Source organism: Quercus suber, unplaced genomic scaffold, assembly GCF_002906115.3.
Source record: "Quercus suber isolate HL8 unplaced genomic scaffold, Cork oak 2.0 scaffold_125, whole genome shotgun sequence".
In the NCBI taxonomy this organism is placed as follows: domain Eukaryota; kingdom Viridiplantae; phylum Streptophyta; class Magnoliopsida; order Fagales; family Fagaceae; genus Quercus; species Quercus suber.
The window spans coordinates 997,567-1,008,901 of NW_027069589.1; the positions used below are offsets into that span (position 1 = coordinate 997,567).

Genomic DNA, 11,335 nt, shown 5'->3' on the forward strand with positions numbered 1-11,335 from the left:
CCCCCTTTCTAGCCCCCCTCCTCCCTCTTTTATAGTCATTTTCTCTTCTTCTCTCTCCCGAGCAGGCTTGTCCCTAGCTAGACTTGGGGGATACTTGTCCCATCATCCTACCACTTTGTCATCTTTTGATCATGAAGTAAGACTTTTGGGAGGTATTTTTACTATTTAGGCCAGTTATTCAGTATTTAATGTAGTTGACATTGGGTAGGGGATTTCATTAATGTAGAGGTGACTATTTCGTTGGATTTTGTATCCTTTTCAGCATGTCTCTCAAGGGAGAGGTGAAAGGAGAAAGCAAGCCATTGGGGAAATAAATCACAATTTGAGATGTCATGGTGACCTCGGGAAGCAGCCTACAAGGGACTGCCTCGAATATGATCCTTAGGGGGGGGGGGGGGTTGCCACCTCGGCTTTCCAGGTTAGCGACCCTGGTTGGTATATCTTCATCAATTGGCCATTTCCTGTCTACTTGTATCCTGGGCCAGGTTGATTTCCTGGATATATATGCTTCTCGAGCTTTACTCACTAGGCTATGTCAGAGTTCAACCCCTCCCCCCCCCCCCAAAAAAAAACATACACCTAGCTATTACATTTTTCATTTTTGTAAGAAAAGAAGATATTATATTTAGTAAAACAAAGATTAACAAGAAGTAGTAGTAAGAATGGCTAAAGCCTTCTTGATTAGTAGGGGAAAATAGCCAAAAGCATTAACAGGAAGCATCACAAATTATTAATGGATAACAATCTCTTACAAAATCCCTAACTATATATACTTGTAGGGTCACAGTTTGTAGCCCAAACCCTAAGAATAGGGGATATAGGCCCAATGAGCCCAATACAATAAATTTGTAGAGAATGGGTGAAAGAGTTAGGCTTTTGATGGATTAAACAATGGCTAGTAAGGACTTCAAAAATGAACAAGCATGAAACACACGTAAGAATTAATGAACCGATTATCCGAGGTCATGGATTATAAAGATAAACAAATAGAACTGCTTGGTAATACAGATTTGAATGCTATAGTTCATTTTTTCTTATTTTTTCCCATCCCCCTCTCATGGGAGGTCTTTTACATTATATAGTTTCTTCCAGACCATCATGGTCGTACACTTGTTAATCATCTAACCCTTCACTTGAGTGCATGTCCCATCAGACATCTTCTCTAGCTCTCTGTGAATAGTGGTAGCTGAGACTGCACTGTTCAGGGGTCTTCTCCACATTAATACGACCAGAAAAGTTGCTGCAGTGCATTTAATGCGGTGGTAGCAGCTTTTCCATTAGATATTTTTGAAATCCTATCGCCTTTGTACGTGCTTGAGATTCATCCTTATCGTTAGAATTTCCTAGAAGGTCACCTAAGTTGCCCAAATACAAGTTTAACTGATATTCATCATATATGAGAAGGAGTTACTCCTTCGACTATATTCCTCCATTCTTTCCTTATGTGATTTTCAACTTTGGGGCATCTCCCAATCATTTATTCCTCCTCGGACATGTCCACGTCCTTGGATAAGTCCCAGGGCCCAATATACAAATTTGGGCCCTTACCCCTACAATAACCTCTCAAAATTCCGGTTTTTCTCTTGCATCTGAGGAGAAGAAGTGGAGTTTTGACTTGCTTTAACATTAAGGGCTAAAAATGTCAAAATATCCGAGTTTACACGTGTGCAGGTATAGTTTGCGCGCGTCATCATTGTTACTGACGTTTTGGAATCCACGAAGCGTCATTAATTGCTCCAGGCGACATTATGCTCCTTGCATCCAACGGAGAGGCCTTAATCCCACGGTTGATATTTTTCGTTAGGGTTTGGGCGGGATAACTCCCACCCATTATTTGCCCACTATATAAAGTCTTGCAGGAAGTCATTCTTCCTTTATTTTACAATTTTTCAAACTCTCCAGCGAACTCAAGCATTCAAACTCACAAGACCTGTTGAATCATCAAACTCCTGCTTCTTTAGAAATCTTTAAGAGTTCTTCTAAATATTTCAAGGATTACTACTCACCTTATTCTGTATAAGTTTTGATTCCTTTGAACCCTTCTTTTTCTCCTCGGCTAACCTCCTCGACCTTCAATTTCTCGTTTCCCCCAGTTGTCGTTTCCAGTGTTTTTCCGCTTTATTTGTCCGAAATGGGTAGATTTAAGTATTTAATGGACAGCCCTGCGAAGATAAAAACTTTTAAGAGAGAATATCACATACCACAGGAGGTCGTCCTGTGGTATTGTTCTCCAGAAGGAATAACAACTGACCAAGAAGTGGGAGAAGTCATAATCCCTATGATAGCTTTCATAGAATGGGGAATGACTCTCCCCATGGGTGATATTACAAGGGAATATCTCCATAACCATAGGATTTGTCCTCACCAGTGCGCACCCAATCTTTTTAGAATCCTAGGCAGTATTGACGCTCTGAACCAGCATTTAGGCTTGGGGCTCACTTGGCATGACGTGGTTCACATGTACGAGTGTCACAAACAAAAAGGAGCAAGATTTTACCTTAAATCCCGATCCGATATTGTCAGACTTATCTCCTATCTCCCCAAGTCTGATAAGAGGATGAAAGACGACTACATGATTGCTTCAGGAGCGTGGCATGACAGTTTTCATTACCCAACCCAACCGGGAGAGCCAGGTGAGATATCTTAGATTTAGGTTCCCTAATAATAGATTTAGGCTTTTTGTCCTCGGCCTTGTTCTGCTTCTTTTTGTCTTATTCTTTTATTGTTGTTGTTTTTTTTTTTAAATTATTTAAAAAAAAAAAAAAAAAACAATGGACTTTAAGTTTCTAACTACGCTTTGTTCTTTTTTGGTATTAACAGATAGAAGGCACGTAGCTCCTCGGATCAACTTGACTAACGTAGCAGCCCTCAATTACTTGCTGAGATCCCAGATTTTTGTAAGTGAAGACGGGCTACTTTAGGCTATCCATCTAATTTTGGATTTCAAGCCTCTTTCGGACAAATTTCAAGAGGTCGGCAACGCTGTAAGGGCGGGTGACCAGCGGATAAATCAGATCTTCCCCCAGTAGCTCACCCAATCCCACAGGGTGTTCCTTTGGTCGTCTCACCAATTCAACAAGTTCCCCTTGGAGTAGCGTCAGTTGGAGAAGAGGTTGTCTCTTCTAGTTCCTCGCTCGAAGAGGAAATTGATAAATTTCAATTCGGAGAAGAGGAAGAACAGGGAGTACAAGCGATCTTAATATCGAAGGCCGAGGAAGAATCGGATAGACATTCAAGTGTTCACGCCCCAACTCTTGTGTTCACTTATTTGGAAGACACTTCAGACGAAGAGGAAGAAGAAATGGCTTTGAATGCGGGGAGCAAAAGTCTAAGGGACCTTATGAAGGCAAGAAACAAAGTATCTGAACCAAAAGAGACCAATAAGTCCCAGCCTGCAGCTAATCTTCCTCCTCCCCCTCCTCAACTTCCCACTAACCTCGGATTGAAACTGATTCTTGAGTTAAAGAAGAAAAGGCCAAACGAGGGACTTGAAGAAGGAGAGGTGAGCCCTACGAAGAGGAACAAACAACAAAAGGTGGTCAAAGACCAGCGAGGCAAAAGGTCCTCTTTTATTGAGAGCCAAGAGGATCCTCTCGCGGCTGATGTGCGCTGACTACTGCGCAAATGGTCCCCTAAGCTGGAGGTAGATGGTGCCCCCATTGCTTAGGACGCCTCAATTAGAAACTATCAAAGAGGGCAGGCGGGTTCAACCCAATCTTTTCTTATCCCTTAAGAGGGATTTGGCTATGGTAAGTGACTTGGCCCACCCCTTTATGTAAATACTTAGTCACTTTAACTTTTTTTTTTTTTTTTTTCTTATTCGGAATTTTCCTATTCCTGTTATGCAGATTACCCAACAAGTTTATGTGGCCGAGGAATGGGTCAAGGATGCTCGTAATGAGGTCAAGGCAGAGGCCCATTCTCGGTCCGAGGTTAAGAAAGCCTTGGGGAGCCTTAGGCAAGATCAAGCTAAGCTGTCTAAGCAATTGAAGGAAGTGATCAAGGCTAGGGACAGTGCTGATGCCGGCCTTAAGACTGTAGAGAAACAAGCCGAAGATCAACGCCAGAAGTTGCATTTGACCAAGATTAACTTGGCAACAGAAAGGCAACTGGTGAAAAATCTCCGAGCTAAGCTTCAAAAGGTTAAAGAGGCGGCCCAATTAGCCAAGGAGGCGGTGAAGGCGGAGAAGTCAATGTCTTATTTGCTCGGCGTGGAAGAAACGCAGATAAGGCTGGCCAAGGAACTTTCGGGAGGTTTGCCGGGAATACTGCGACGTAACGTGGGACAAGGCCCTTGACGTTGCACGAGTCCCAGCAGATTCTATTTTGAGGCAACTTGGGAGCATATATTATCACCCAGAAATTCTCGAGCTCCCAAGTTCTGATCCTTCTCCTCCTCAGCATCTTTCAGAGGCATCAACACAGCCCATTACAAGCCAAATTGTTCTTAACCCTGCTGAGGCTTTAAAGGGGTCTAGCTAAGCAAAGGACCAAGTAAGGAAGCTAGGATAGTTTAGGAAAAGGAGAAAGTTCAAGAGAAAGAAGCTACTTCCGAGGCCAAAGCAAAAGATAAACAAGTTGATTCTAAGTCCAAGGAAGTTGCTTCTTCTCAATCAGACCAAGCCGCTGATCCTCTAGCCCCAAAGACCACAGCCCCAAAACCCAAGACTTAATTTTAGTTTTTTTTTTTTTTTTTTTTAACGGCTGTCATTCAGTACAATGTATTTTCTTTCTCTTAGATTAATGAATGTACTTCTTTTTCTATTTCTATCGTCTTTATTTTATATATTTTTGGACTTTCTGTTGTTGCCAATAATTTTTGAACTATTGTCACTTTAATTTCTACAAGAACTAACCCACAATATTACTCCAATGATAATATAAGTTATTTAGCTAAGCGCTAATGAAGAATGATTCTAATAAAAATAAGCAAAGAACCTGGTAAGGACTGAAAAAAGGAAATATCCTTCACATTTATCAATACTTGAGTAAGTAATCTAGAATTTCACCTTATTCAGATTTACCTTGCTAAGGGATTCAATCGTAGACTTAAACATTTATGGAGTTATCGTTGAGCATTTAATTTCACCCAAGTGTATGGTGTGAGGAATCTAACTTGACTTAGGATCTGTTTGAACACTTATACAAATGGTAATGAAGTGTCAACCAACTCATATCATCTAGTCCGAGGACTTCAGGCATGAATGAATTTAAATTTAAACACTTATAAGAATTGTAATGGAGTGTTAACCAACTCATATCATCTAATCCGTGGACTTCAGGCATGATCGATTTTAAGTTTAAACACTTATAAGAATTGTAATGGAGTGTTAACCAACTCATATCATCTGGTCTGAGGACTTCAGACATGATTGAGTTTAAGTTTAAACACTTATAAGAATTGTAATGGAGTTGACCAACTCATATCATCTGGTTCGAGGACTTCAGGCATGATTGAGTTTAAGTTTAAACACTTATAATAATTGTAATGGAGTGTTGACCAACTCATATCATTTAATCCGGACTTCAGGCATGATCAAGTTTAAGTTTGAACACTTATAAGAATTGTAATGGAGTTGACCAACTCATATCATCTGGTTCGAGGACTTCAGGCATGATTGAGTTTAAGTTTAAACACTTATAATAATTGTAATGGAGTGTTGACCAACTCATATCATTTGATCCGGACTTCAGGCATGATCGAGTTTAAGTTTGAACACTTATAAGAATTGTAATGGAGTTGACCAACTCATATCATCTGGTTCGAGGACTTCAGGCATGATTGAGTTTAAGTTTAAACACTTATAATAATTGTAATGGAGTGTTGACCAACTCATATCATTTGATCTGGACTTCAGGCATGATCGAGTTTAAGTTTATACACTTATAAGAATTGTAATTGAGTATTAACCAACTCATATCATCTAGTCCGAGAACTTCAAGCATGATCAAGTTTAAGTTTAAATACTTATAAGAATTGTAATGGAGTGTTAACCAACTCATATCATCTAGTCCGAGAACTTCAGGCATGATCGAGTTTAAGTTTAAACACTTATAAAAATTTTAATGGAGTGTTGACCAACTCATATCATCCGGTCCGAAGACTTCAAGCATGATTGAATTTAAGTTTAAACACTTATAAGAGAGTTATAGTAACAGAAAGTACAAAAGCCTTATGTAACAGATAAACATATTGATCAAGGAAAAACTCGTTAATAATAATACCTTTTAAGGTTGTTTACATTCCATAGGCATGGTGCTACATGATCATCTAAATCTTCTAAAAAATATGCCCTAGTGCCAACCCCTGAGGTAATATGGTATGGTCATTCCCAATTGGGTCCTAACTTTTTCCAAGCTGGGTTCTTTGCAGTGCCTACAACTTTCCTTAACACCAGATCACTAGGTGTTAAAGGTCTTAGCTTCACATTGACATCATAATCTGGTTTGAGCTTATGTTGGTAGTATGTCAATTAGACCATTGCATTTTCCCTCCTCTCTTCAATCAAGTCCACACTTTTCTCTAGTAGCTCATTGTTTGTGCTCGGACTGAATGAACTGGTTCTTAACGTTGGGAAACCAACTTTTAAAGAGATGACAGCTTCAGCCCCATAAGTCATTGAGAAGGGGGTCTCTCTAGTAGATCTATGAGGAGTGGTTCAATATGTCTAAAGAACATGTGGTAGTTTTTCCACCCATTTGCCCTTTGCATCATTTAGCATTTTCTTTAATCCATTCACTATGACTTTGTTAACTGCCTCCGTTTGTCCATTCCCTTGGTGATAAGCAGGGGTGAAATATCTATTCATAATTCCCAATTCACAGAAATAACTTCTAAATGCTTTGCTATCAAACTGAAGGTCATTGTCCGAGATGAGGTATGAAAAATCCCAAACCGAGTAACGATGTTTCTCCAGACAAATCTCTTGGCATCTACATCTCTAATATTTGCCAGAGGCTCAGTTTCGACCCATTTGGTGAAATAGTCCGTACCGACCAGCAAGTATCTCTTGTTTCCTACTGTTTTGGGGAACGAACCTACAATGTCCAAACCCCACTGAGCGAATGGCCAAGGGTTGGATAGTGGATTAAGGATCCCCCCAAGTTGGTGTATGTTTGGTGCGAACCGTTGGCACTGATCGCAATTTTTCACATATTCTTGAGCCTCCCTTTGCATATTTGGTCACTAATAGTCTTGAGTGATGGCTCTATGTGTTAGGGATCTACCTTTGGTATGGCTACCATAAATTCCTTCATGTAGCTCCTCAAGGAGTAATTCAGTTGTGTCAAGATGTACACACAACAAATATGGTCCTAAAAAAGAATGTTTATATAATTTCTAGTTTTCGGATAACTAGAACCGAGTGGCCTTTCTCTGTACCTTGTCAGCCTCTGACTTTTCTTCAGCAGAATGTCTTCCTTCAGGAATAGAACTATGGGGTCCATCCAGCTGGGCCATGCTTTGACCTGGTGAACTCGGATTGTCTCTTTTTTCACCTCTACGGGTTTGTACAAATCCTCTACGAGGATAACCTGAGGTAGATTCTGTGTCGAAGAGGTTGCAAGTGTGGCTAAGGAGTCAGCACGTGTGTTTCCGCTTCTGGGGATGTGCAATAAGTTGAAAGATTCGAACTCTGATTTCAGGCATCTAACTTGACTCAAATATCTCTGCATTCTTTCATCTTTCGCTTCGAATTCTCCTTTTACCTGGCTGACGACTAACCTTGAGTCCAAGAACATTTCCACTGCCTTTCCACCCATTTTTTGAACCATGGTTATTCCCATCAGTAAAGCTTCATATTTGGCCTCATTATTTGTAGCTGAGAAGTCCAGCTTCAATGATTTTCAATGGTGATTTTCTCAGGGGATACTAGTACTAACCCCACTCCAAAACCTTTCTAATTTGCTACACCGTCAACGTACACCTCCTAGGATAAAGGGCCTTATTGGGAAATCATGCTAACCGATTTTTCATCCATGTTCTGTGTTGGTACCAATTTTTCTAATAGGAATTTAGCGAACTCGGCCACCAGATCTGCAAGGACTTAGCCCTTGATGGAGGTACGAGGCATGTACTTGATATCGAAAACCCCTAGAACCGTACCCCATTTAGCTATCCTTCCTTGTAATCAACACTTTGGAGTATGGCTTTAAGCGAAAGTTGGGTGAGGACAACAATTGAATGTGTTTGGAAATAATGGGGCAACTTCTGTGTACCATGCACTACTGCTAGGATGGCTTTTTCTAGCAGTAGATAATGAACCTCGGTCTCATGCAGCGACTTATTCACATAATAAACTGGCTGTTGTACACCATAATCAACTCGTATCAGTACCAAACTTATAGCATAAGGGGCCACAACATTGTAGGCAAATAGGACCTCATCTGGCTCAAGACTAGACATGATTAGTGGTCGAGCTAGATAGTCTTTAAGCTGCTGGAAAGTTAAGGCACATTCTTCAGTCCACTTAAACCCCTTCCACTTGTTGATCAACAAGAAAAAAGGTATGCATCTTCCTGCTGATCGAGAGATAAATCGGTTTAAAGCAGCGACCATTTCGGTCAATTTCTGGACTTCTTTGGGATTCTGAGGTGGTTGCAAACTGCTAATTGCCTTTATCTGGTCGGGATTGACTTCAATCCCCCTGTGAGTTATCATATAACCCAAGAATTTGCCTGATCCCATGCCAAACGAGCACTTGGAAGCGTTTAGACGCAACTTATATTTTCTAAGAACTTCAAAGATCTTTCCAAGGTCTCCCACATGCTCAGAAACTACCTTGCTTTTCACCACCATGTCATCTATGTAGATTTCAATATTCTTACCCAACTGTGGCTCAAACATTCTCGTCATCATTTTTTGGTAGATGGATCCTACATTTTTCAAACCAAATGGCATCACTTTGTAGTGTAGTTCCCAATAGGGGTGACAAAAGCAGTCTTCTCCTGATCATCCAAGGCTAAAAGTATTTGGTGATAACCTTGAAAGGCGTCCAGGAAGCTCATCCAAGGATGGCCTACAGTTGCATCCACTAGCTGGTCTATTTTAGGCATAGGGAATGGATCTTTAGGGCAAGCCTTATTCAAGTCTGTGAAATCTACGCACACTTGCCAATTTCTCGCTTTTCTTTTTCACCACCACAGTATTCGCTAACCATTTAGGATAAAAAACTTCCTTAATAGCTCCAGCTTACTTGAACTTCGTTACTTCCTCTCGTACTGCATCAGCGTGCTCCTTAGATGGGCGCCAAGAAGGCTGTTTCTTAGGGGTGACCAATGGGTTGACATTCAGGTGGTGACAGATGAATTCTGGATCCACTCCTGGGGCTTCATAAACATTCTAAGCAAACACATCTACATTTTTCTTAAGAAATTCTAATAACACCTCTCTTTCTTGAATGGGTAATTGAGACCCAACCTAAAAGAACTTCTTAGGGTCATCGCCAATAATCACATTAACCAAATCTTCACATTTTGCCTCCTCGGCTGAATCATCTATGGGCCACACCAGAGATTTTAGCTGCTATAAATCCTCTCCAGCATGGGCTGAGGACTCAACCTTAGGCTTATGTTAGATGGAAGCCACCAAGCATTGTTTGGCCACAGATTGATCTCCCAGATCTCCTTAACTTGGCCTTCGAATGGATATTTAACCTTCTAGTGAAGAGTAGAAGAAACAGCTCCTAGTGTATGAAGCCAGGGTTTGGCCACGATTGCTGTATATGGGTGAATATGCGTTTACGAGCGATAAATCTACCTCTACTACTTTCGAACCAGTTTGCACAGGTAGTCGGATTTGACCCATTGGGACAATGACCTTCCTGTCGAAACTCACCAGGGGGAACTATAGAACATTAAGTCCTCGGGTTTTAAGTTCAGCCCCTTATATAGGTTGGGGTACATTATCTCAGCCCCACTGCTTGATCACCATCACCCTCTTCACATCATACGTTCTAATTCTTAGGGTAATTACCAAAGCATCGTCATGGGGTTGGATGGTTCTAATTTTATCTTCATCTGAGAAGCCTAAGACTGGTGAAATTTCCATTCTAGCCCTCTTTAGATCTTGATTAGCATCTCCTGTGGATAGACGGGCTACGACATTACCCTGGATGGGCAGGATCCTGTTCTCCCTAGTGAGCAAAAATGACATTTATCGTTCCCAAGAGGGGTCTTGAAGAATTATCTCTCCGAAATTTCAGTTTGCTTGGCTCCCCTAACCACTAGAGTGGTGAAGAGTTGTTTTAACTTGCCTTCATGGAAGAGCTAGTCCAAATGGTTCCACAAACTTCTACAATCCTCTGTGGTATGCCCATGATCCTGATGGTATTGGCAATAGAGGTTATGTTGCGTCTTTCAAGGTTTCCCATCATTTTATTTGGTCGTTTAAAGAACGACTCATTCTTAATCTTCTCCAAAACTTGATGCATTGGCTCTGGAACGCGGCGTTGACTTCTTGAAGATTCTCTAAAGTCAATAAAATCTCTCCGTGGTCTGTTGTTACTGTACCGATCCGACCTAAAGTCCCTCATCTCCTGAGGGATAACCTTATCCTTACCTTTCCCCTGCTGCTAATCCTCTTCAACCCTTTTATACTTATCAATCCTATCCATCAGTTGACGCACATTGGTGACAGGTTTGCCAGTCAAAGATTTCCTCAAACTATGGTCGGTAGGGAGGCCGAGCTTAAAAGTACTGATGGCCACTTCATCAAAATCACCATCTATCTCGTTAAACATCTCCCAGTTCTTATCTGAATACGTTTTCAGAGTCTCATCCTTTTGCATGCTCAAGGATATTAGGGAAGTCAACAGCCGAGGAACTCTACGACATGTGACAAAACAGGAACCAAATGCTTGAGTGAGCTCCTTGAAGGAACTTATAGAATCTGCTCTCAGGCTGTCAAACCACCTCATTGCAACTGGTCCTAGACTGGAGGGAAACACCTTACACATCAAAGCTTCATTCTTGGAATGGACAATCATCCTCTGGTTGAAATGGTTCACGTGCTCCACATGGTCTGTTCGACCATTATAGATGGTGAACGTTGGATGATGAAAGCGATGAGAAAGTCTTGCCTCTTCAATCTTACGCGTGAAAGGCGACCTGGAGATTTGGTTCAGGGCCTTGCTCATAACGTCATTTCCTACACCTCTAAGTGACGGGCTTCAAAACCGCCACTCACGATGATGCTCTTCTTCATAGGAAATGGATTCACTGAGTGGGGTTCGAGACCTCCGCCTGTAATTAAGTCCTGTTCATCATCGAAATAATCGTCAAAGTTTGAAGAAGCCCGCTTCCTCTTTGCATGGCGTAACTCCCTTTTTAATTGATT

General features: G+C 41.2%; 1 protein-coding gene across 1 annotated transcript; it reads right to left on the reverse strand.

The window, feature by feature from the left end:
- Positions 1–10,571: 10,571 nt before the first annotated feature.
- On the reverse strand, positions 10,572–11,135 carry LOC136068620 (uncharacterized). Its single transcript, XM_065776006.1, has one exon. The coding sequence runs from the start codon at positions 11,133–11,135 to the stop codon at positions 10,572–10,574; it is 564 nt and encodes a 187-aa protein (XP_065632078.1).
- Positions 11,136–11,335: the final 200 nt, after the last annotated feature.

Excerpts from the sequence above, each read along its gene's own strand:
- LOC136068620 (XM_065776006.1), bottom strand. The coding sequence starts at position 11,135 with ATGAGCAAGGCCCTGAACCAAATCTCCAGGTCGCCTTTCACGCGTAAG.